Genomic DNA, 26,590 nt, shown 5'->3' with positions numbered 1-26,590 from the left:
TGACTGGAAAGTGTTTTCCGTTGACCAATTTTTTCAATAACAAACAAACACAGGAAAGTTTGGAAAGTAGTTTTTCAGAAATCACTTTCCAGAAAACAAACATAGCTATAATATAGGCAAACCATTCATATATATATATATATATATATATATATATATATATATATATATATATATATATATATATATATACACAAAATTTTGTTGTTTAATTTTTTTTTCATTAATAAATCACAAAATTTTGTTGTTTCATTTTTTTTTCCCATTTGAATCCCAAAAGGTAAAATAGAAAATTTAAAACAAATTCCATTTACCATCTAAATCAATATTTACTATTAAAAAAAAACAATATAAGTCAACAATAACGAATAAATCTTCTTTTCTTATCCTAAGTTAGGTGAATTCTGATAATTCATAAGTTATATATATATATATATATATATATATATATATATATTCACAAAATTTTGTTGTTTCATTTTTTTTTCCCATTTGAATCCCAACAGGTAAAATAGAAAATTTAAAACAAATTCCATTTACCATCTAAATCAATATTTACTATTAAGAAAAAAACAATATAAGTCAACAATAACAAATAAATCTTCTTTTCTTATCCTAAGTTAGGTGAATTCTGATAATTCATAAGTTATATATATATATATATATATATATATAGCCTCCTTTGTTTACTTAGAACTGAAACTTAAATTCTTTCACCTTCTCATGAAAGTTTTCGGGATCGAGCTATAGCTAGTTTTGCCTGTACACGTAGAGAGGTTGTTGGAGGTTGGCAAAAGAGTAAAGACCTTTGGATGGTCACCAAACTACAAAGCAATCCTTGGTATGATACACATGTCCTAATCAATTTCTTTTCTTGTCTGAATTTTCGTTCCCAAAAAACCCCATCAAGTCACAGGCCTCACCTTTTACATTTAATAAGCCTTTGCCCCCTTCGTCATCTCTTTCGTGTTCTTATTTCATGATCCAATCTGAAAAGCACTCTTTAACCCACAATCTTCATCTTCTTGGTTGGTGCCCTTTCTTCTTTCATTTAGCTCATGCCTAAAACTTGCACTTGTGGGGTTCTATTTGTCCACTCTGACATTAGCTGAAAGAATCCCTTGTTTCTCTACGTAATCAACTCATTTTTCCCTTGAATAATAAAATACCATCAACTGAATCCAAACCTCAATAAAACCCATTTCATTTTTATAGGTTATAAGCTTCAAGGGACCATACACCTCTTCTTAATTGCCACCTTCTCCCTCTACTCGAATCCCCATTAAACTAATCAACCCTTCACGGCTTCACCTATACATACATACATGCATACATACATACATTGCATTGATTTATGCAAACAAGGACCATAAACCATTGAAGTCCATTTCTTTCCTTCCCATCTCTCTCTCTCTCTCTCTCTCTCTCTAGTCTGTATAGAGAAAAGCAAATTCTCCCCCACCCTTGAAGCAAAGGAGGCATCAACTTTAACTTTTTTTGTATTCTCTTTTTCTGGTTTCTGGGCCCTTGTGCATTCATTGTGATCTGCTTTCAAAATGGGGTTCTGTCAAGGCACTTGTAGAAACACAAAAGAGCCATCAAATAGCTCTACTTGTGATGCTCTCTCCGCTTCAACTATCATAGCCAAAGATCATTCCTTTGACTATGATAATGAGCTGAAAATGAAAGGTTTTTTGTCAAAAATGTTTTGGCAATCTGGCTTGGCCTGTTTTTTACCAAATGAGAGTGATGAAACCATTAAAAAGAGTAATAACAAGAATGGAAGTTTAGAACACAACAAGGCATGGCTGCTGGCAGAGTCCGGTGGTTGTGGTAGTGGTTCAGAGTTAACAAATGCTGATCCACACTCAGTTCACTCTTCTTTCAGGTTCAGTTTATGCTCTCAAGTTGAGCTTGAGTCAATGAACATGAATTCTTCAGCTTCTGCAACTGTTTTGATGGTGAATTTGGACAATGGATTGAATGAGACGAGAGCTAAAGAGCTTAAATGGAGGAGAATTCAGTCTCTTGAGAGGAGTATCTCTCCAGTTGCAAATTCTTTGGTCAGATTCAGTTATAGTGAAATTCTTGCTGCTACTAATAATTTCTCAAAAGGTAAGAAATGAAATCTTTTGTTTTTGGTTTTGAATCTTGAAGTTGGTTTCTTGCTTGAGATTTTGATTTGTTCTTGTTGTGATGGGTAGGTAGAGTTTTGGGAAGGGGAGCTTTGAGCTTTGTTTTTAGAGGTAAAGTTGGGTTCTTGAGGACCGCTGTGGCAATTAAGAGATTAGACAAGGAGGATAAAGAGGCTTCAAAAGCATTTTGTAGAGAATTAATGATTGCTAGTTCTCTTTACCACTCAAATATTGTGCCTCTGGTGGGGTTCTGTATTGATCCGGAGGAGGGTTTGTTCTTGGTGTACAAATATGTATCTGGTGGAAGCTTAGAACGCCATTTGCACGGTATAATTTCTTGTTCTTTGATTTGGAAATTTGAAATTTGATTGAATTTGGTGGAATTTGAGTAATTTATGGAATACCTTTTGCAGATAAGAAGAAAGTAAAGGTAGGAGTCAAGGGTTCTTCAGGCCTTTCCTGGTCTGTGAGATACAAGGTTGCACTTGGAATTGCACAAGCAATTGCATATTTGCATAATGGAACTGAGAGATGTGTTGTTCATAGAGATATTAAACCCTCAAATATACTCCTTTCTTCCAAGAAAATCCCAAAGGTAAGGGGGTTTGTTTTATGGTTTACAATCTCTCATTTAAGTGGTTCTGTGGTATTCGGAGTCAATTTTAGTCTACGCATGCTCTTTTTATTGACCAATAATGACAATTCTGCTTGCAGTTGTGTGATTTCGGTTTAGCTACTTGGACTTCTGCACCTTCAGTCCCTTTCCTTTGTAAAACTGTCAAGGGGACATTTGGGTATGAGAAAAGAAACCATACATGTCTTTTTAATGGTTCAACAAATTTATATTTCTTTTCTAATTTTTTGATTAAATTTTTATTGCACAGCTACTTGGCTCCTGAGTATTTCCAGCATGGGAAGATATCTGATAAGACGGATGTGTATGCTTTTGGTGTGGTCCTACTGGAACTAATTACCGGAAGGAAGCCAATTGAAGCAAGAAGGCCACCGGGGGAAGAGAATTTGGTCCTATGGGTAGGTTACTGAATTAATTTCCTTTAAAATTTCCATTAGTCCCTTTGACTTTGTAATGCTTGATTGAAGGGCCCCTCTACAAGCTTTTCCATGAAGAGATAAGGCATTCTATTAGGCAATGCCATAGTCTACAAGCCACATTCTGATCATGCCTATTTAGATTAAGTCAATCCTTTAATCAGACATCAAGCGAACATCACAATTCTTAGTAAACTTTGAGCAAATATAACCTCTATCCTGTAGTTCTGTAAAAAGGATGAAATTTATGCATCAGTTTTTCCCTGCAGATTGTAGGGAAATTGATTGACAGTAAAGACTGTTATACTGGTGGCTAGAAATCTAGGCTTTCGCTTGACATTTTCAATTCCATCTAGTTTACTTTCGACCTCAATTATATGATGACTTTAGCTAAAACATGAATTATTAAGCAATTGTCATCCCAGAATCATGCACGAATTTGCCAAATTTGTTGTAATATCATGTAGAGGATGATTTTATTTGTTCTCATGGTTTTGCTATTTTGAAGGATCCTATCATTACTAAATTTTACTATGATTTTTGCCTTAAAGCTCTAATAAAACCACGTGCTTTTACTTTGGAAACAAGGTCAGTCATAGTAGGATTTGATTGCACTATGAAAAATCATTTCGACTTGAGCAAGTAGCAAACAAGCCTATCATAAATATTGGCCATTTGTTCGCAACATGATGACATTTGTTCTTTTATTATGAATAGTATCTGCTTGGCTTGGATGTGAAATTGAACATCATGGACCCTGCATTCTTTTGCAGGCTAAACCTCTATTGCAGAAGGGAAAAGGAGCCATTGAGGAGTTGCTTGATCCACGACTTGAATGCACTTTGAGAAATACAACTCAAATAATCCAGATGATTCAGGCTGCCACCGCCTGTGTAAGTAATGAAGAATCTCGAAGGCCAGGAATAGACGAAATTATTGGCATGCTGAGAGGTGAAGAACAACCAATCTACTCAAACAGGAAGAAGTCCAATTTTTCTGGGATTATAGATTGTTACCCTCAACTACAACAGACAAAAAGTGAGATGAATAGTCACTTAGCCTTGGCTATGTTAGGAGTTTCAGAATTTGAGGATGATGATCACCTTTGTTGTCGTTAAAACATGGTATATTCAACTTTCTGATTTTTCTCTTTGGTGGTTTTGCTTGCCTTTTTTCTCTCTCTCTGAAGAGAAAAAGCCTGGAAATCAGAATCAAAACGAGTGTAAAAATTGTAAGTAGGAAAAACGAGTTTGCTTAGAAGTGTGTAAATAGCTTCCATTCTGCTGCCCTTGGCTTCAAGGGCCAACAAGATAGATTTTATTTAAAGGCTAAACTTCTAATTTTATAATCTTGGAAGCAATATGCTGATTTTCTAGTAATCTTCCCTTGATGATTGTAAAGACTGAGAGTAATAGATTCATTTCAAGGTTAGACTTGTTATTTTATATTTCTTAAACACAACATGCAGATTTGCTTGTTTTCTTAACTTGTTGACAGTAGAAAAGCTTGAATATGATGCCTCTTATCGTTCATGCGCGTGTTTGTTGGCATGAATCAAGTGGGACAGAGCAGTTCATCATGAAATGTGAATTCTGAGTTCTCGAGAGGCCATAACTTGCATACTAGCATATGGTTTTTCACTAAATCTTTGTACATGACCACAGAACTTGAAGATCATACTGTAGTAAATAGCCAAGGAATTGAGCATCCTATGACCATAAAATGATAGCATGACGATCACAATCAATGACTAAAATTAAGATGCTGGTCAATTCTTTGTGCATTTAAAATTTTCTGGAATAGGAGCCATTTTTCAGTATGGGATCTGAAAGCGTGAACTGGCAACGTCTTGTTTGACCGCAAAACCACTCTATTGTTGCAATATCACATCCAAATACTCAAGATACCTAATTTCATATATAGAAACATTAGTTGATAAAGATGTTTGTAGTGTAGCTACGAAAGCAAGTCTGTGTCAATCAAAATTCATTTAGACTTGCCGCTGCCTTAAAACAATCATAGATTACAGCACATCTTAAGTAAAAACAACAAAGAAAAGGAAAGGATATATGTTGGAAGATTAAAATATCTTAGCAACATCCTTCATCAGGCCACTGTTAGCCTTAGCAAAATCTAAGAACTCCTGATATGAAATGGATCCATCACCATCAGTATCTATCTCAGCCATCATGCGCTTGACCTCCTCTGCTGTGACTGAGCCGAGAGTCTTCAAGCAATCGCCCAGCTCTGCTGCAGAGATCTTGCCATCACCATTCAAGTCGAATCTTTTGAAAATGCGATTCAGCTCAGCTTGTTCGTCAGCCATGTTGGTGTTAAAAGAGTGTTTTGATCCTGGTCTTGTAACTGAATGAGGATGATTGGGAGGTAAAAGAATTGGGTTTTTAAAGAGATGATTTGTTTGTGTTTCACTCTAAGTTCATCCAATGAATTCGGAAAAGGAATGGATTGCCCGAAAACTCTCAACTATTTTGTCCATAAATATCCATCGGTTGAAATGGACAAATCTAAACTTAGAATTTGTTCAAAAAAAGGAGAAAAATTAGGACAAAACATGGGATGTGATTCGTATGACTCGACTCCTACAAGGAAACATAGGATGTGTCATTGGTTGAGACATCAGCTTGTCAAATAATGAAGAGTTATAGTTAAAGCGATAACTACTGTAGATTTTTGTTCTTTGGGACTCGTGTTGAAACATTGCGAGTGTAGATAAATGTCTAAATTTTGACAGGAACTAATGGGAAATGTCTTTGGTTGTTTCAATAGTATTAAGCTTTTCATTACAACATAACTTTGAAAGCAAGTCCTCCCCAAGAGAGCCTCCAAATTATTAAGCACTTGATATCTCTACTTGGAGTTCTCAGGTTCAAATATTGGAAGACTTGAGATTTACCCTCGGAGATCTGGGTTCAAATCTTGGGAGAGGGAGTAAGAATGGGAAAAGTTACTTCCTTTCGTAGCCTAAGAAGCGTTGTAGAAAATTAACAAGATATTTGAGAGCGAATTAGATGATGCTCAATATTCAAGCAAACTTACAATATTGGTTTTGCAGTTATGTTGATGTGGGTCATATCAAGGCTAGGTTTTCTGCAGGAAGCCAATAGGGAGAGAAAACAAGGCTTATACCAGCTGCAGATTGGATCGTGAACTTAATCAATCTCGTTAGATTCTTTCTGTTTAAAAGATCACAGCTGAGAGTTTATCAAAATTTTGCAGGCCTTATTTGTCAAGAAGCACTTCATTAGTAGGGTGAGGGAATCATATAAATTGCAGAGAAAAAGACAATAGAAATCACAAAAATTGTAAATTTATTTTATTGGTGGAGTCCTCAGCTGAATGTTTACAATATGGTGTGAGACAGGGGGTTTGGTGTTACCCGCAAGAGTCAAATGATTTCACTCAACAGATTATGGTAAACTTACAACAATGAACTGGGTAGATATGTTTTGAACAATAGAATTAAATAGATCCTACACTACCACCACCCTCCATTGCTAACATTGTCGAACAATCCAATGAAATGGAATGGAATTTATTACCTAATCACAGATATCACAAGAAACCCTATCCAACAGAATGAAGGATGGCATTGTGCACAGCTTCTCTGGTTGGTAAAGCTGGAATTGCACCTCTCCCCTTAACAGTCAATGCACCACAGGCATTAGCAAACATCAGAGCTTCTCGCAATCGGTCCTCATTCTTAAAGATTAAAATTAAAATAAGATGGATCAGATGGTAAAATGCTTTACGATGTTACAAGATGAAGTGCACTGTTTATTAAACAAGAAATCATGAAAACCAAAGACAATATTGCACTAGTTTGCATGACAACATTAACCTGGAATGTCTGTAAATTAAAGAATATCATAAAATAATCCTACTGGAGATTGGAAACCAAAATTGCATAAATAGATACATAAATTTTAGATGCTGGAAAGAAAAATAAATTGGGAGTTAAGCAATTTTGAGAAGTTCTCGACATTGTCTAGCTCTATGAAGTCCTTGCATGGTTATAACAAACTCCCTACCAAATATTATCCCTTCTAAGTACAGCCGAAGATCAAGTTTCTTCTATACAATGGAAGAAAGCGCCCTATATTCGTTATATGTTTGCATGAAATGATAGAACATGAGCGTATACGGTTACTGAGATTGCCAAGGGCAGATCCAAAACTCAAATGTTCGAGTCAACAGTTGATATATTGCAAAGGTAGGATTATGCAATACATTCGAACAAACAAAGTTACATTATGACGAAGATACCAAATGCATACATGTAAATTTGTGCATGCACACATACAACAGCAGTATTGACCTGAAGAAACTACCATTTTTAAATCAAATTGTTAATGGCATTACCTGGAGCAAGGAGAGATCCTTAGCTAGCTGTGACAATATTCCAGCAACAAATGCATCCCCAGCACCAGTGGTGTCCACAGCATCTACCTTTAAGCCCTTCACCCTCCCATTGAACTCCTGAAAACATATAAGAAGCTACTTAGCAACAAATTTAGAAGAAAAGGTTATCTGCAAGCTAGGGAGATTTCACAAGGCATTAGCACTATGTTAGAAGCTCAATCAGTTTAAAAATCATAGTACATTTTCCCTAAATTTACAAGTCAAATCCTCCAAATTGATAGAAAGACAGCATTTTATAGCTGGTCTCAACAGAACAAACTTACATAAGCAGAGAAGGTTTTTATAAAATTGCAGTTTTATGTTAGAGTTGATAAAAATATTTTCCAGTCACAATAATTCTCTCTAAATCAAAATATCTAGATTGCTTCTCCATGCCTGTTGTTCTACAATGTTACATGCTGCAGCAAGACTCTCTCTTTCTCTCTCATGAACTAAGGCTGTGGAAGTGCATCTTACATCAATTCCTGTCATCACCCAATCTCAAAGAAATAATACAGCAAAACAATATTTCTCAGTGACATGCATGGGCGAGGAGAAGGAGCGGGAGTATTGTAAGTTGTAAAAGTAAATGCTAAATGACATATTTTTAGGACTTACTTTGGTGTAATACCTGCAGCCCTCGGGCCCTTCGGTGACAAGAAGCAATTTATGATTTGGATGGCATAGCTTACGAACAACAGCATCATCATATGGATCTTCTCCTTTAGTCAAGAAGGATATCTCTTCTTCACTTATCTGAAAGACATAATTTAAATGTGACCGTCAGAGTGGTTTTTTTTATCCAGATTGTGTCTAGTATGTACATTAGGGGAAGGAAAACAATTGCCAAAAAGAACCCAGGTACTTACCTTAATAATATCAGCAGTGTCCCAAATGCTCAGAATCCCTTCTCTGGCACTCTCTGCAGAAGGCCATAGTGGAAGCCTCAGGTTAGGATCGTAGGATAAAACAACACCTGCATTCTTGGCAGCTTTTGCTGCAGCAATGTGGGCTGATTTGCATGGCTCTGTTATAAGACTTATAGAGCCATAATGAAGTATTTTTGCCTGCCAGGGGACAGAAAAGAGGAGAAACAAACGATTTTTTATCTTATCTTTTTTAAAACCAGTGGGTCTTAAATCTAGATTTTAAATTAGTTTTATCTAATAAGGTGCCCGAAGAGCAGTAAAATCTTCATAAGTTCTAAAAGAATGAAAAACTATAATCTCTGTCATTCAAATTAGAAACGTAATTCATACGTACATTAAAAGTTTCCATAGTTAAGTTAAATCTATCCTTCCATTTTGGGTCTGTTAGGTGTTTCTTTCTAAGAAACTACAGACTTTTGAGTCCAAGAACCATTTCTGCCCTATTGATTTATCATTCTTTTATAAAAAATTCAAAAGGTGCCTAAGCAAATGACTTTATTTCAAAAAAATATTTAAAAGATGATGAAGATGAAGATGAACAGACAATATTTGAACTGCATCTTCCATTTTAAAAATCTTCTATAAAAGGGATTTTTTGCGCTTTTAATTTTTAAGCAATCATTACAAGTATAAACCTCACATACCTTTCTAATCAAATCTAGATCAAGTTCAGCTTCTTGAAGCAACATATCTGCACTAGGATTACGGTAAAACATGAACTCACGTTCCCCATCACTCCTTAATGTAACAAATGCTAAAGCAGTCCGTGCACCAGGATCAAAACGCATCCCTTCACTGTTCACATTATTCTCCTTTAATATTTCAGCAAGCATGTATCCGAACTCATCTTCACCAACCTGTGCATGTCGTACAAAAGATTCGAGATCTGAGAGAATAGACGAGAGATAAAATATCTATGGTTAATTTTTGTCGAAAACACACAAATATGATAAATAAAAGCATGGAATGGCATGCTATGAAACTGATGCACAGTTAATTTTTAGAAGAAAGAGGGAATAAGCAATCCTTTGTCAAGAATGCACTAGGTTGAAAGAACAATCAATATAACTATGTTGTTAACAAAGCGAACTACTGCTTTGACAGCTCCTGGCTTTTACAGATAGGTTCTATCTCCAACTATCCATAGTCTATAAGCAATAAATCAATTTCCATTCAACTCAAAGAGGTTGATGACAGTTTTTCACTGTTAGATATCATGAATTTCAAGGAAAGAGTTTGTGGTAGTGGATGCACAGAAGCATTTAAATTCCTAAGCTGCTGTGCCGTACAATCTCAGAAAACTCCTGGAATCTGCAAGCAAAATCTCTGTGAAACAAGAAGGTTGTTCTGTGTCTTGACGCAATTAAGATGGAGAAAGGAAACATAGATGACACTATAATAGGATCCTAAATTTAATACCACAATCCTAGATTACCCGGCCCTATAGAATCAAAAAACCAGTCAGGCAGAAGTTTTAATCCACTCCTTAACAAATTGGCTCTTTGAAAATGAATTTATCCTTGCTTCCTTATTTTCTACTCATTTCCACAAAAATGGATTGATATTATCATAATGGTACCTTCCCAATAAATGCTGATGAGCCACCAAGACGAGCAATACCGACAGCAACATTAGCAGGTGCACCTCCTGGAGCCTTTTTAAATGCTGGCGCATCAGCCAATGAAAGTCCACTAATGGTCGGGACAAAGTCAATTAGCATTTCACCAAAGCAAACCACAAGAGAGGAATCTTTCGTTTCTGGAAACCCATCACCTCCTAATGCTTTACCTAGTATGCATAAGAAAGGAAGCAAATTAAAGGGTCAAGAGTCACATAACAAGTTGATGAAAAGTTGAAAAAAAGAGAGAAAAGAAGTTCATATATCTAAATAGATAGCAAAAACAGAAACGTAATGCATTTGGTAAAAGAAGCTGATGCCCAAGGGAATTTGAACTATAAAGGCAAAAAAAATTTCTTCTCTCCAGCAGAATATATTTCTCAAGATAGCAGAACAAAGCTCAATGTGCCAAAACTATTAAAGAATTTGAAGCCTCTTGATGATATGACATCTACAAGATTGGAGCTTTATAGGCCTTAAAGCTCAAAAATATTCTCTGACTCTTCTAAATTTATCATTTAACAAAAAAAGTTCAAAACAAAAACACAACCTGAGATTCAACTTGACATCTACTACGCTATTATGAGACTAAAACTGGCAGAAGCCAAAACTTGATCATCGAAACTTCAATTTAAAAGACATGGCCAGTCGTTTCCAACAAGAATCAGCGCAATTTAAACTGACTATGAAGAACCCATCAAGGAAAAAACACTTTGACATACATCAAAACTCAAGATAAAGTGAAGTAATTTATGATTCCAAGAAACAAAAAATGCTTACTTTGGAAGCTCAATCGAGGAATGGAAACCGAAGAAGGGCAAGAAAAAGCTGAGGCTTTAACATTCCCTCGTCTAAAACTAAGTTCTTGACGAGAAGACAAAGCCACACTACCTAAACGAAAAGCAGTAGAGTGAAGAGCAGCCATGCACTTCAAAATCAAAACTTGATAACAAATTGTGGTTACTTAGTTTTTATGATCTGATAAGCCAATTGGGTTTTGGACTTAGTTGTTAGAGAGAGATATAGAGTGTTTTGAGGGGTGGAGGGAGTGTTGTTGTATAAAAACAAAGAAGATTTGAGCGGAGGATGCAAGAGAGTGAAGTAGTTTGCTGTTTGCTGTTTGCTGTTTGTCAGCTTGTGGATTATGGACAAGACAACTCTTTTTACTCTTGCTTTGCTTAGGTAGTCTGTTGATGGCTATTCTCTTGTCTCTCGAGTCAAATTGGAATGCATAAATTTATTTTTATGTTTTAAAAGTGATATAAAAGAATTTTGAAGTTTTTTTTATATATATTTTTAAATTATTTTAACATTTTGATATTAAAAATAATTTTAAAAATTAAAAAAATATTAATTTAATATATTTTTAAATAAAAAATACTTTAAAAAATTATTATTATCACAATATTAAACAAGTATTATAACTAAAATTAGTTTTTTCCTTATTTTTTTCATGATTCCCTTAAAAAAATAAATATGATTTTGATTATGGTATTGCCGTTGTTTAGATAGCAATCCAAAACACTTTGTATTGTTCGAAATCAAAACAATTGTAAGTAAGAAAAACCTACAAATTAAAATTAAAAACTTAATTTGGATAGAGTTTTTAGTTAAATAAGATAAAATATTAATTTAAATAAATTTTAATAATTTATTTGACTTAATCAAACTTAAATATAATTTAGACTTGATCAGATGAACATAAAAAAAAATGATTGAAATATTATTGTTTTAATAAAAATAGTTATCCCAGCAACATGTTAATTGACTCAATAGCATAAGATTAAAGACAACTTATGCATTTTAATCTTATCCATGGGCCGGTAAATATAGCCCACGAAAAAATAGATAGAAAATATAAAATAGCGATCAAGCCCAGATAAATAGGGATCAAGCCCAGATAAAGCAGAAAGTTATAAAGCCCAGTTCCCTTTCCTTGTCGACCCAACTCATTCCTAATTCCTTCCGTCTATTTCCAAACACTGTGAATTCTCCGAAAATTTTATTTTATGGTACTTAATTATTGGATATTTACAATATAAAAAAAATGATATCTGATCCTATAAAAAAGTGATAAAAATTCATTTTCCTATTAAATAATAATTTTTTGAATTATCTCTTTTTATATCTATCTCTTTCATATACTATAAGTTTTTAATAGTTATAATTTGAGTGTCATAAAATTTCTCCAGACCCTCATGAACAATTATATTTTTAAATGGTGCCATTATGGACTGCAAGCTTTGTGGATGTTAATAGCAACTATTCTTATTATAAATTCATTGAAATTCTCAATAAATTTTAATAATGCATAGTTTTTGCTTAATTTATTCATTAAATATGTACTGTAATAATATTTTTAGTAAATAAAAATCATATAAACAATACATTAAAACTATCAAAAATATAAAAATTATGAAAAATATGCTGGTGGATCATACTTGTCAAGCTTGTCTGGAGTCATTAGTTAACTTGCGGGACACTAAATAACCACGAATCTATCATATTCAAAACAAAATTATTTTAACTTTTTTTTTTTTTTTTTTTTTGACTTAATTAGATTTGATTAGGTCTATTAAGTGGTGGATTAACTCATCAAGTTATCCATATTTAACTAAATCAATATGTCAAGGTTGAAATTTTCTAGAGCCAGGTTTAATAATTATATTTGAAGATAAAAAGTTAATTTATAACATGGAACTCATATTGACCCACTATTTTTCTCTACAAAGGCCGTTACTATAGTTATAATTGTGAACTCATATTGACGGTGTTATAACATGGAATAAAGTTAACAAATTACTATTATTTTGTCGAAAATGACCATTAATTAAAACCATTAAAAAAAATTGGCAAGTCGAATTGAAAAAAAAAAAAAGAAAAAGAAGAAATTAAGGAGTGCAATGAAGCTCGATAATGACTCCCTAGGGGGTTTTTTTTTTTTTTTTTTTGTGAAGTATAGAAGTAAAGTATAATTGACTGGCAGCATTAGTTGAACTAATTACAAGTCCAAGCCCTACAGAATTCGTTCCATAACACTCAACAGCAGACACAATCACTCACGTTTAACAATATCTTAATTACTCCATTATCTCCCCCTTCTCCAGATATCATGCTGAACTGTCCCTCGACCCATTTGGAATTTACTCGCTCGTTAAGGTTCACTTGTGTGCTTGTCACTACATTTAAAACTGCAACAAACACACGTACCAATTAGTATTGAGGTTGTGACTGAAGTTGACAATCAACCACAAATATTAATGTTTGATTAACTTAAAAATTGAGTTTTGTTTTTGGTGAGACTCATTTAAGAAGATGTTTGTTTACGCGGTAGATTCTACTTTTAAAACTCATTATGTAAACATCATGTTTGATAATATTAAAATGCAACTGAATGTTTGTGTGGGACCTATGTATTTTTTTTTGTTGAAACGCCGGTTCCTATAAAGCAGCTGAGAGCTGTTGCTCACGTCTGCCAACCTGGATAATTCACCTGAACACTGTTCACGTGAATAGTGCCAGGTGAATTTCACTGGCACTGTTCATGAACAGTGCCATGATTATAACTACTTATATTAAAAAAAATTATTTTTTAAAAATTATTTTTACTAAAAAAACTAGTGTTTAATATTATTTAGTAACACTACATAAATTAGAAGAACATCGCATGATGACGTAACATTTGTGGAATTTAATCGCAATTTCAATTTTGTTTCTGATGATATTTTACCTGATTTTGTTGCACGCTCAAAAAACCATGAAAACTATAGTCTTTATCCGATTAATTTCATACATCACGAAATTGTAGATAAGGTAATGAAATAATAAAAAAATATTTGATATAAAGTATTATTTATTTAATGATGTAATAATGGCAGTTAAATCTACAATATTTAAATTAAAAACCATTAATATTAATATATATATTGTTTAATTATTTTATAACCTCAATTTGAAAAGCATGTTAACACTACAGAAATTAGAAGAATATCGCATGATGACGTAATATTTGTGGAATTTAATCGCAATTTTAATTTTGTTTCTGATGATATTTTACCTGATTTTGTTGCACGCTCAAAAAACCATGAAAACTATAGTCTTTATCCGATTAATTTCATACATTACGAAATTGTAGATAAGGTAATAGAATAATAAAAAAATATTTGACAAAAGTATTATTTATTTAATGATGTAATAATGGTAGTTAAATCTACAATATTTAAATTAAAAACCATTAATATTAATATATATATTTTTTAATTATTTTATAACCTCAATTTGAAAAGCATGTTAACACTACATAAATTAGAAGAACATCGCATGATGACGTAACATTTGTGGAATTTAATCGCAATTTTAATTTTGTTTCTGATGATATTTTACCTGATTTTGTTGCACGCTCAAAAAACCATGAAAACTATAGTCTTTATCCGATTAATTTCATACATCACGAAATTGTAGATAAGGTAATGGAATAATAAAAAAATATTTGATATAAAGTATTATTTATTTAATGATGTAATAATGGTAGTTAAATCTATAATATTTAAATTAAAAACCATTAATATTAATATATATATATATTGTTTAAATATTTTATAACCTCAATTTAAAAAGTATGTTTAACCAAACACATTAAATTACCTTTTATTCATCCTCAATTTCAACCACAATTTTAACCAAACATATATAAATACCAAATCAACCTCAACCAAAAGTACTTTTTATAAAACAATTTTTTTCAAACCACAACTATAAAAGCTACCATAGTACCAAACATACTGACACTGTGACCGCGGTTTAACAAAAGCAAAATTTATATGCTTCTACTCTACTGTTCACATGAACAGTGGAGAGGTGGAGAAGTGGAGAGTAATTCACTCTCTACTGTTTACGTGAACAGTGGAGAGCATCTCCGCTGTTCATGACTCGGATGCGTCTCTAATGTTCATGACCTGGACAGATTCCGGCTCTAACCTAAATGCATTGGACTGAGTCCGACCTAGTAAAATAAAAAAATCCAACAAAATTTCTCAGGCATTATGTTTTATTTGAAAAACTAGTGTTTAACATTATTCAATGACACTACATAATTATATTAGAAGAAGATTCTATGATGACGTAGTATTTGCAGAATTTGATGGCAATCCCAATTTTATTCCTGATAATATTTTACCTAATATTGTTGCACGCTCAGAAAACCATGAAAAACATTCTTAACCAAATACATTAAACTACTTTTTGTTCAACCTCAATTTCAACCATAATTTTAACCAAATATATATTTTTCCAAACCAACCTCAACTATACTTTTTATAAAATAATTTTTTTCAAATCACAACTATAAAAGCTATCATAATTATGTTTGTTTTAATGATTGTAATTAAGGTTGAAGTTATGTGTAACTTAATTATGTATAAAATTTAATCATAAAAACTAATTTTTTAATGAATCGGATGCACAAAACAAAAACTCAAGCACAAAAAAAAAAAAAATTCCTAGTCGGTATACATTGAAGGCTATTCAGGATCCTTCAGGAAGTGTCCCAGTTGAGCTGGTAAATGTTCTTGGACGCGTATTTATATGTCAGAAAACTGGTACAATGTCGGCCCTCTTGTCGGATATCAAAATAACAGAATATCTAATCTTCTAGTTCATAATAATAATAATAATAAATAAATAAATAAGGTCCAATTAGATCCAATGTTCTGTCCACCATTTCACAACTTTCTAAGAAAGACCAGTAAGTTTTAAGTAAAGGAAAATACCGTGGTGACAAAAGGGTGTGTTAAGTGTTTAATTTTGTAAATATGTATGTCACGCCATGAAAAACATTATAAATAGTGAGTTCATAATATTTTCTGAGAGGATTTAAAGTGAAATTTTTCACAGTGAATCTCCCACGTCTTTTAAAATTTGTTATAATTCATCAAGATTAACACTAGTTCATTTCTGTTTAGACTTATATCACATGATACTTTTTAAAAATCAAAATCACGAATTTGTATTAATTAATTAATGCCCATCAACTCAGCTCATTTTCCTTTGTTTCAACGTGTAAATTATATTTTATTTCAAGTTATATCTAGAATATTTGAACTCAAATGAATTGTTCTGACCGTCTATCTCACAAAAAAAACATAAACTATTATGAAACAAGGAATAATAACATTCCATTGGATTTGTTAACCAAAGCATCCACATGGGTATATATACTTTAGACCAGACTTTTCTTTTTCTAGAATGCAAGAATCCATCTTTTTGCCTGGTCTGAATACTCGATTCAAACTGTCATAACTACCAAAACTCCTCAACATATTGGCAACCAAAAAAAAAAAAAAAGGAAAAAGACTTCAATGATGTCCTCCACGCTTTGTTTCCTGCCTAAGATGTCCTTTTCAGCCGTTTCTGCTTTGCTTCAAGATTTCGATTACACGCTTGTAAAGTCACATAAGCAAATAGGAGCACGCATGCGTTGAGCAAGTATTCCTTCATTATTATACTACCAAACTCTCAATTTGTGGGAAGTCTTTTATCCCCTTTCTAAGACGTCGTTCTTAATATATAGTTTTTTTTAGTGTGTGTTATTAATTCGTAGTCATAAATGGTAAAATAATGGCTAGTTGCCAAATTTGATTATGATATACCAACTCGATTTCTAGCCATTTACTATTATTATTTCAAGAAATTAAATTATGATAAAAAAATCCAATCTTGGCCAATTTTGCGGATCGAAAGGAAATAATTTGGACAACGGAATTTAACCCAAGAGATGAGGACGACTTAACAGAATAAATCATATCTCTGTCCGTGGACATTTGCCCTCTGACTGCAAAAATGACTCCATGGTGTAAAAGCAGCTCCAAATGTTTTACCGAGGGTATTTTTTAATTAATATGGTTATACATGCCAGTTTGTGTGTACCATAACTAATTTTATAGGTGCTAAAATTAATAACCATGTAAGTTTTCAGTGTTCCTGAGGTTTGTGAAACTTGAACTGGAACAAATTTAAGACCTGATCAATTGAACTACACAATTTAAGCTTAAGGTTATTCTTCTTATTATCTCTAGATACCGTGTTTTATAATATATTGTTATATTTGATTGAATAGATAAAAACAAAATAGTAGTTTTTGAAATAATTTTAGAATGAATTTATAAGTAATGATTATTTTTTTATTTTTACTATTTTTTTTATTGCGAAACAGTATTAATTAATTAAATGCTATCTTAAAAAAAAATGAATTGATGATTGAAGATGCATTCGCTTCTTAATTTTTAAAATTCAAATCTCCATCAGACTAAAATGGGGAAAAAATAATTATAATAAATTTCTTAATTTTCTTGTGTATAGTCTATTTTTTTTCCTTACCTAATAGGAGAGAACGATTTAATCTCAATTTCTCCAATGATACCATGCCACGAGAAAGAATTATATGTTAACATACATGTTCCTTTCAAGTGAATGGTATGCTTTAGCAACTACGCGCTTCCTTCAAAGAGGCTAAATGCATATTTTTCTTTTTAATCTTTGAAGTAAGGTATCATGATGCCAACTTCAGTTACATCTTCCTTTTTTTTTTTTTGGATTGGAGGAAACCCCACTTCCTGAAAAGCGCACTTTGTGGATCCAGGTGAACAAGTAAAATCCCGGCTGTCCCAGACTTTTATAAGAGATACACGCTGTGCCTCGAACTCGAAACCTGCTGTGTAGATCTTAAACTCTTTTTCATCACGACATGTTTCCTGGAAACCAACTGCTGTTACATCATTAATTACTACAGACTAATTACAGATTTTAGCATCCATGGCACATATATAATCATCTGTTAATCTTTATAAATTTCTTCTAATAAATCTAGAGGAGTGAAATTATAAGAAATTTGGTTCTTGTCCAAAATTGTTATCACATGCCTAACAATGATTAAAGTGATTTATTTTAATTTTATTCGACGACAAATGATAGTTCTAGACTAGATCCTTTTCTTAAATGATTTTAAAGGCATTTGATAAATTCTGATCCCAAATTTTAATTACCTTTGCATCCTTCTAATTATTGCTATTCTTCCAATCGAATTAATTAAAAACTTGATTAGGGTTTCTATAATCATATATATACTCCCATTAATTTACATCACGCGTGAGTCCCTATCATTAGCAAACAAGAAGAAGTTTCCTTCTGTGGAGTATTCATCATTATTAATTATAATCTTCTCAAGATCCATTATAAAACAAAATATCTAAAAGATAGGCTCTTTAATAACAAATCAACCAATTGGTTAACAAATCAAATTGATTATGAAATTATTATCTAAAATATTATCGATCTCCCTCTAGTCAAAGCATAAATAGTCATTGAATAAAAGTATTAGTGTAATTAGTCCCTTAATTAACAAATTGAGGATTAAAATTGAGACCACTACTTGGATTATATTTATCTTTTTCTTAATAAACACGTGCCATCCTCGTGCTTGACTATATTAGTCATTGAACAAAAAAATCCAGTGCAAGGAGCACATGAAAAGATTTGGAATTGAAATCGAGACATTCTATCAACTCTACTTGATTTTTTTTAATACTTTCATTTTAATCCCAGACTTGTTTAGATATCAATTGCATCCTTTTTTTTTTTGTTCACAGACTACTTATACTTTAACCAATAGCTTAGTGGGATTTTTAATTATCTTTTCCTCTTTTTTTCCTGTATTTTTTTTTTATTATTAACGTAAGTGTTCGAGCCAACTTACGTGTACCTCAACTAATCTTATGGGTCCTGAAGTTAATAACCATATAAATCTCCAATGACTTTGAGGTTTGTGAGATTCAAACTAATGAGAAAGCAAACCCATGGCTTGATCAGTTGCGTTCCACTTCTTAATTTTTTTTTTAATTCTTGGTTATAAAAGAGAGGGCGAGATTCTTTAAGGGATTAGAGTGATGAAAAACTTAAATTTTTTTTTTTTACCTTTTCTTAACTCTATTGGTAAATCATGCAATGTAAGATGCTAAAGGTTGTCCCAATATAAAAATGATGAACATATTTGTCTAGATGCATGACTTAATTCACCATAATAATACTTTATAAAATTGAATTAACTCTCCTTCAAAAGGTCAAACACCCTAACCACTCTCCTTCCATGTCCACCCACGCCTAAACCACTCTCCAAAAAGTAAATATTTGGTCACTTGCCAAAAAAAAAAGAAGAAAGGAAAATAAAAAACAAAAACGCGTGGAAGCCGCGTTTAAAGCCTTTAAACCAACACCACATACCCTATATAAAACGCTTCTTGATCTCCACAAATACGCTCAGAAAGAAGGAAAAAAACCCTTCTAGTCTACTCTTTAATTTCCTCCTCCAGCAGCAAAACCAAAAGTCTGTCTTTTCTTTTCATTCTACAATGGCAAAATCAAAAAACCCAACGACCTTCGGTTCCATGGACGACATAAGGAAAATATTCAACAAGTTCGACAAAAATGGAGATGGCAAGATTTCTTGTAGTGAGGTTGTAGACAACCTTAAAGAACTGGGCACCAAGATATCACCAGCGGAAGTCCAGTCCATAATGCAAGAATTCGACAAAGATGGTGATGGCTATATTGATCTTGATGAGTTTGTCGACTTCATCCAGAATGGTGGACTTGACGATGGCGGTGGCAATGATAGTAAAGAATTGAGGGATGCGTTTGATTTGTATGATAAAAACAAGAACGGGCTGATTTCAGTTGATGAGTTGCACTCGGTAATGAAGATGTTGGGGTTGAAGTGTAGCTTGAGTGATTGTCGTAAGATGATACGTGAAGTTGATCAAGATGGTGATGGTAATGTTAATTTTGAGGAGTTTAAGAAGATGATGACTAGAGGGTTAGCGTAGATTAATTAATTAATTAATTACTACTACAATGTTTTTCATTTTATTTCTTAGGTTTGGTTTAACGTTGTAGGATTAGGTTTCTAATTTAGACAATTAATGGTGTAATTATATATAATTAGCAGTTTGAGGTTTTAATTTTCCTTTTGTTTTAGTTTTCCATTGATGTTTTTGCGGGTTTGAGGCAACTTTAATCTGCAAAAACAGCAAAAACAGTCAGTGGTGGAATTTAGTAGTTTTTAATTTGGATTATTGTTGATAAATCTCTAGCTATTTTGTTCTTAATGAATTATGATAACACATGATTCGAGATAATTAAGAACCTTGTTTGTTTTTCTTTGGATTCTCAATATTTTTTTTGTGCTTGCGTGATCCGTGACTTTCTTTTTGCCTTTTTTTTTTGAATTAATTATAATTATATCCTTTTCCTTATAATTTCATTAAAAATATCTCATCTTTACGCCTTAAGTTCATGCCATCAAGTAGATGAGATTTACCATGGTTCGATAAATTTGGAGTCACATAGAATTATTGGAATCAATTCTCTTATTAGATAAGATTTACCAAGAAATTATGGTATTATTTGTTGATTAATCTTTCATAAATTGTAGTTTTGATTTTGAATTCGTGATTATCCTAAGGTGAAGGTAGTTTCTTCATGAAACTTGTGATGGGATTGGTGGAAATTATATCAACAAGAATCATGTGGGGGCACGAAAATTATGTGCTTCACGCTCTATATATATATATATATATATATATATATATATATATATATATATATATATATATATATATATGTGGTTGCTGCCGATTGCCTTTCCAATGCTGAGCTCAACACGGCATTGGTTTGGGTTCTTTAATTAGTTGCTCCATCTTTTTCAAGTCACGCGTTTTTCCTCCTCCGATGCTTCTAGTTGTATATTGGTAGTAGTTTTGATGGTTGATGAAGTCAAATTCTATCGATTATATTTGGGATTCAGAGTGTATGGAATTAAGTTTATATCTAATTGGGTTTTTTAAGACAATAAATAGGGTTTTTGTAGTGCTTTCAGTAGAATTCTATTTTTTTTTAATTTTTTTTATATTGAATTTAGGTAGATAATAAATATTTGACTATGTATAAATTTTTAAACGTCACATGTGAAAATGATTTGAAAATATTAAAAAAGTAATTTTAAATAAAAAAATATTTTAAAAATTATGAAACACATGTTACACCGGCAACACCGTACACCGCCCCTGAGTCAACTAGTAATTAAGAGTTGATTTATAGATGGACGTCTTTCGTTTATCCATTTCCCTTTTCGTTCATTGGTTGACGAGGCATGTATACGAACTACGTGCCAGAAATGATTTTCTTTTTCTTTTTTATTATTCGGATTGAGGTGTAGGTGGTGGGAATCAAAGCCATAACTTGTTCCTTCAGCAAGCTTCTGTACAAGTATAATTGAGAGACTGATTGAGCTTTATTTTAAGGATTCTTATCTCGACAAGCCCTGCAAGAAATCTCTATCCCATGTGGGTGTGATCACACCACTACTAATGGAGGTCAACAATTAGGATAGGCAACCCCTGGAAGTCCTAGAAGCTTACACCAGCACTAATGGTGGTCAAAGATAGGATTAGGATAGGCAACCGCTGGAATTGTTAGAAGCTTCTACCAGTCGTAATGCTATTTTGAGCAACCAGAGGTCGCCATCTTAACAGAGCATCATAAACTACAGTCTTTTAAAACCTGAAGCTAAGCTAATGTTGTCCTCCACTATATGATCCTTCCGTATTCAAGTGTTAATAGATTGCGCAAAAGCTTACATCATTAACCTAATCTATTCATTTATTTGTTGGATTGAATGATTGGACTAGTGTTAAATCAGTTTTCAGTAATTACATTTCGTTTCTCTTTAGCAAGTTGAACCTCTAATCAATTGGAGAAAGATGTGCCTTTCTTACAGGCTTTGTGGTAAGATTACTGTAAAACAGATGGTGGACCTTTGCTGTTCACCTCTTTGCGTTACTGGGAATTTACTGGGGTCTTTGGATCAGCTATTCAAAATTTCCATGGTGGTCTATGTTGGCAGATCATTGGTGAGCTGGAGAAATTTTATCCAGGCTTCTTGAAAAAAATGGTTATTGGTTTCTGAAACTATTCTCTTCCTCAGATTGTCCAGGTAAAAATGATCTGCCTCATTGCACCTCTACAACAATAATGTGATAGACTCAGCAATGAATGGAACGCAAGAACTTCAATTGAAAGCCTAAACCAAGACATCGATTAAAAGGATTGAAACCAGAACGAAGCGTATGGGAATGGAAAGAACCTGTTGTTCTGGTATAAATGACAGCTAAAATAGGGTATGAGAACTATTACAAAATGATAGTTTTGTAAATAAACATACATAGGCTTTCAATAAAAGACCATGCAATCTTGGGGTAAATGTGCTACAGCTTCAGGGGAAGGTTGCTCATAGATGGGTTCTCGCTCAAGATCTCTGTTATTTTCCTCTATTTCTGTCTGAAAGCCTGCTGCTTCCAATAAATAAGCCTTTACTTGATGGAATCTCTTGTTTGATAGCGAAACCTCAGCAAGAAGTCTCCACGCATATGTTTCTGAGGCATCGTCAAAATCCTCCTGTCTCTTCAGCACTATATGTCCGCTGATCTCCCAAACGGCTGGATTAACTTGAGTGTCCAGCAGCTCCTGGCTTGCTTCTCCGCGTGCTTGTTTCTCCGCATAGCACTGAAAGTTCATCAGGATGGAGGAAACAGCACTTCAGATATCTTTCAGTAAAAAGAGGGAGAGGGGGAGCTCACGAGACACTAAGTAAAGGGTAGCAGTAAAAACTGCAGTTTCCACTTGAAAAATGTACGTCTTCCTGGGAGGTGAAGGTTGCATAAAGCAAAGGTAAAATCCAAATCACCCCCCAGGATTTAAAGTGTTCCAAGCTATGTCCTATATCTAAATGCATCATTTTGTGGAAGAAAACCTCAGGCTGCATGACCCAGACAATAGGCAGAAAATCAAACTCTAAAATTAATCGATTTTTGCAGGTTAATTGCCAGAATGTCTTGGCCAACAATTGCTTGGGAAATTCAAGTTCTGACCATTCCAAGAAACATATTATATTCAAGGTCAATGTCATAGTTGTTTCAGATTTCTAGTTAACACAAACTTTCCTGACAGCAACAAAGCCTAAAGTATGGACGTACAAATTATTTGTCTCTTTATTCCGTTCTAATTACAAATAGCTTACAAATCTTGTCTCCACTTCATAAAATCATGTACCTAAAGGACTTCAACAATAAACTTTAATTCATGTGGGTTATAGAAAGAGGAATATTTACCTGTGGAAAGAGAAAAATTCTTCTTCCACAATCAGTAATGAGCACATTGAAAGGGATATTGTTGTTCTGGAGGAAAATGCAAGAACTAGCTACTGAATCAGATAGATCCTGAACTGTACTTCCACCCTCAAAGACAAGACCTCGCACTGGATAATTCAGGAGCTGCGAAACGATTACTCCTTCATCTTGCGGACTCTTCATTGTCATTATTCTTCTAGTTGGAGCTTTCTCAACAGGGAAGGGTGCTGCTAAGTAATAAGCCTGCAAGAATTAGAAAATTTATTCGTAATTAAAATCCAAATGATCCCTAAACCATAAATTAATAGCGCATAAATAGAAAAACGTTAGCAATTGGATATAGAAAGTTACTTGAAAGTGTAGGTGATTAATTGTGGCGAAAGCACCCAAACTGTTGTAACCCACTCTAAAGAAAGGATCTGCTGCTTCTTTAGCCATATGAAGAGCAAGTAAGAAGCTGCCATGATCAATCCTCTGAGGCAAGCAATTGAGAACTTGGGGTATCAAGAGAACATGTCCATACTCAATTGGACTCACCTGATTATCAGCATTTCACAAATAAATGAGACGAGCAAAACATAAATTCCTATGAAATATGAAAAGTGGAAAACAGTAAAAGAGAATCAGAATAATAAGATCAATTTGCTTACATTGATAGCAACAACACTTGAGCTGTTGGAATCAGCTGTTATAGGCGGCGCACTAGGAAAAAAATGTCTGTTGTGGTCAATGCTTTTTTCAAACCTGAAAAGCACTTCTTCTTGTCCCACTTTGGTGAAATTGAACTTAGTCTCATCAAAATCCTGAAGCACCTTATCAACCCTGAACTCAGTGGGTCTCTTCTTCAGATGGCGGCCCTTGTTCAGTTGCGCAATGAAACCATATCTACCAGGAATGATCTTTGTATCACAAGCAGTTACATCATAGCGGAAAAGGCCACGGCTCATTCGATCCTCCCATTGTCCCAGCAACAGGTTGTGCAGGAAACACATATGAGGCTGCTCTTCTGATGATTTCTCAACACTATTTCCAATCAAATTCGAATTGTCTTCCTTGAATGCATACAGAGGCAGCTTAGACACTGAAAAAAAAAAATCAGCATTAGAAGAATTTGTGGAGAAAAACAAGAGCGTATCCATAATATTCTGTCCCTTTTTTCTACACATTCCCTGTCAAAGCCATTCATAGTTTCTAAATTCTATAGGAATTAGCAAACAAGTTTGCTGCTTTCCTTTTTTTAATAACACTTTTAATCACAACACCTTGCTAGAATCATCTTCTCTTTTCCTCCTAGACTTTTCCACTATTTGGAACAGGACATAGTTCCTGTATGAAGGTTTTTGCACATAAAGTTCAACTCTTGCCTGCTATCAAAATCATAGAAAATAAAAAAAGCCAAGATTTTCATAATGAAAACTCATCCACACCCTGCCTAACAACCCATCATCAATCGCTCATGTGAACACTGTTCTCCATTTTTTCTCCACAAGCAAACAAGGCTTTACATGCCACTAAATTACCAATGTCAACAACAACGTCATGAGAATTGAAAAGTCTCTTTATTCTACGTACACAAAGACATAATCTCCAACCAAGATTAATCAAACAAAAAATCTGGGAAAAAAAACCCTACATACCAGGTAAGCAACACTTCCCAAGGCAATTCCTGCCACACCCTTCAAACCCCTTTTCAGAATTCTCCTCCTGATAATTTGAAACCACAGTAGGAACCTTCTTTATCGTCAGCACCATCTTTATATTATATATCTTCTTTTAATCAAATACAAATATTCCTAAAGAAAACCTGCAAAATATCTCTATACAACAACTAGTATAAATAAAAAGAAGAAAACGCAGAAACTGTCAAACTTCAGCTGCCACCGCCAGCCAAGAAAAGGAGATCAGAAGGGCAACCACCTTCAGAAGGAAGAGCACCCCTTCCACCGTGTGGTGCTGAGATTCTTGCACTGCCTATCTTGTTCTTGTTCTTGTTCTTTTGGTGTTGAAATAGTAATTCTTGGTCGCTATAGTTCTGATTTTGGTCTTGTTGGAATCCTTTTCCAAATAAAGAAGCCGTGTTTCTGGAAACTGATGAATAATCAAACTAGGTTATTATTTTTATTTTATTTTTGTGTGCCTTTCCGTTTCTTTCTCTGATTCTTCGTCTCTATATTTGGTCTCTTTACACTAGTTGGTGATGGCGGTGTCTCGAGCTCCATGAGCTTCGAAATAATATATAATATAAATAGTTTTGCATTGATTATAGGAGTTATTTTATGGGCCTGGTTTTGAGCAGGCTCAGGTCCAAATAATAACCGTATCCATGGATTGTTATTATTATATTTAATAAATTTGAAATTTTGGATTGGGTTGGATTTATTGTTAAATTGGATAATTTATTCATTTGATTAAAATATTATAATTATTAAACCTAATTTAACTTTGTGCGTTAACTTGATTTGCTAACTCAATATTTAACCTAGATTAGTTTTGTTTTTGATACATTTAGAAGTTGAAAAGTGATTTAATTAATTAATTAAAAATTTAGTTAATTTAATATCTAGCTAAACTAGATAAAATTTAAATGAGTTGATTTTAAAAAATAATTTTATTTTTTTTAAATGATTTTTTTATATATATCCAAAACAATGTTGTTTGAAGTAGATTAAGTTGACCTGATCAAGTTATGACTTAAATATTAAGACCGGTCTAATAATTATTGTGAACTACTATAAATTCAATTGATTTTATAATTTATTAAGCATTTTTTTAATTAATTTTCTTATTTTTCACTTAAAAAATGAAAAACAAATTGAACTTAAAAGTTAATTCAATAACATGTAAGTTGATACAGTAACCGAGGCATTTGATCATTCATATCTCATATTGGATAGAATAATTATAATTAGCACGGTCCATTTTTAAGTGAATAAAAGTATATTATATAGACATCTAATATTTTTTTTCATGAACGATAAAGATATTTGTCAGATAAATCTAGTCAATATTTATAACCGAAATAATTTTTTCACGTGGCTCAAGAACATTGACAAATTATTAATCCTAAAAAATAAGTCTGAAAATAGACGGTTACCTTTTTTTTTTTCTTTTCTTTCTTTCTTGTTTGAACATAGATACGTCATTAATCCGAGCTCAAGAAGAATTTTATTTTTATAAAAGCCCCCGAAGCTAGATGCTGGATAT

At 33.1% G+C, this 26,590-nt stretch overlaps 5 protein-coding genes across 7 annotated transcripts; 2 read left to right on the top strand and 3 right to left on the bottom strand.

Annotated features, from left to right (window-relative positions):
• Positions 1-982: 982 nt before the first annotated feature.
• Positions 983-4,616, top strand: LOC18099372 (probable serine/threonine-protein kinase PBL7). The gene is made up of 6 exons (XM_006383251.3): positions 983-2,115; positions 2,205-2,462; positions 2,549-2,730; positions 2,850-2,929; positions 3,020-3,167; positions 3,959-4,616. Exons 1-6 carry the CDS (start codon positions 1,557-1,559, stop codon positions 4,301-4,303), a joined length of 1,572 nt encoding a protein of 523 aa, XP_006383313.3. The 5' UTR covers positions 983-1,556; the 3' UTR covers positions 4,304-4,616.
• A 540-nt stretch (positions 4,617-5,156) lies between these two features.
• Positions 5,157-5,572, bottom strand: LOC7460949 (polcalcin Syr v 3). Its single transcript, XM_002307397.4, has one exon. The coding sequence runs from the start codon at positions 5,509-5,511 to the stop codon at positions 5,266-5,268; it is 246 nt and encodes an 81-aa protein (XP_002307433.2). The 5' UTR covers positions 5,512-5,572; the 3' UTR covers positions 5,157-5,265.
• Positions 5,573-6,497: 925 nt separating this feature from the next.
• On the bottom strand, positions 6,498-11,293 carry LOC18099373 (probable fructokinase-6, chloroplastic). Its single transcript, XM_006383252.3, has 7 exons — positions 10,932-11,293; positions 10,113-10,321; positions 9,178-9,390; positions 8,474-8,671; positions 8,223-8,360; positions 7,566-7,682; positions 6,498-6,905 (listed from the first exon to the last, which is right to left on the bottom strand). Exons 1-7 carry the CDS (start codon positions 11,074-11,076, stop codon positions 6,771-6,773), a joined length of 1,155 nt encoding a protein of 384 aa, XP_006383314.2. The 5' UTR covers positions 11,077-11,293; the 3' UTR covers positions 6,498-6,770.
• An 8,151-nt stretch (positions 11,294-19,444) lies between these two features.
• Positions 19,445-20,286, top strand: LOC18099375 (calcium-binding protein CML24). The gene has a single exon (XM_006383254.3). It carries the CDS (start codon positions 19,553-19,555, stop codon positions 20,024-20,026), a length of 474 nt encoding a protein of 157 aa, XP_006383316.1. The 5' UTR covers positions 19,445-19,552; the 3' UTR covers positions 20,027-20,286.
• A 1,964-nt stretch (positions 20,287-22,250) lies between these two features.
• On the bottom strand, positions 22,251-25,827 carry LOC18099376 (GDP-L-galactose phosphorylase 1). 3 transcript variants are annotated; one of them, XM_052448604.1, is made up of 6 exons: positions 25,304-25,823; positions 25,024-25,090; positions 24,037-24,467; positions 23,738-23,923; positions 23,369-23,629; positions 22,251-22,763 (listed from the first exon to the last, which is right to left on the bottom strand). In XM_052448604.1, the coding sequence occupies exons 3-6, from the start codon at positions 24,376-24,378 to the stop codon at positions 22,431-22,433; spliced, it is 1,122 nt and encodes a 373-aa protein (XP_052304564.1). In that variant the 5' UTR covers positions 24,379-24,467; positions 25,024-25,090; positions 25,304-25,823; the 3' UTR covers positions 22,251-22,430. The 3 variants fall into 3 exon arrangements, with proteins under 3 accessions (XP_052304564.1, XP_006383317.3, XP_052304563.1); XM_006383255.3 differs by having other exon boundaries at positions 25,024-25,827; XM_052448603.1 differs by having other exon boundaries at positions 24,037-25,090; positions 25,304-25,827.
• Positions 25,828-26,590: the final 763 nt, after the last annotated feature.

The sequence above is a fragment of the Populus trichocarpa genome, chromosome 17, assembly GCF_000002775.5.
Source record: "Populus trichocarpa isolate Nisqually-1 chromosome 17, P.trichocarpa_v4.1, whole genome shotgun sequence".
NCBI lineage: Eukaryota > Viridiplantae > Streptophyta > Magnoliopsida > Malpighiales > Salicaceae > Populus > Populus trichocarpa.
This window is presented reverse-complemented; position numbering and strand designations above follow the sequence as displayed.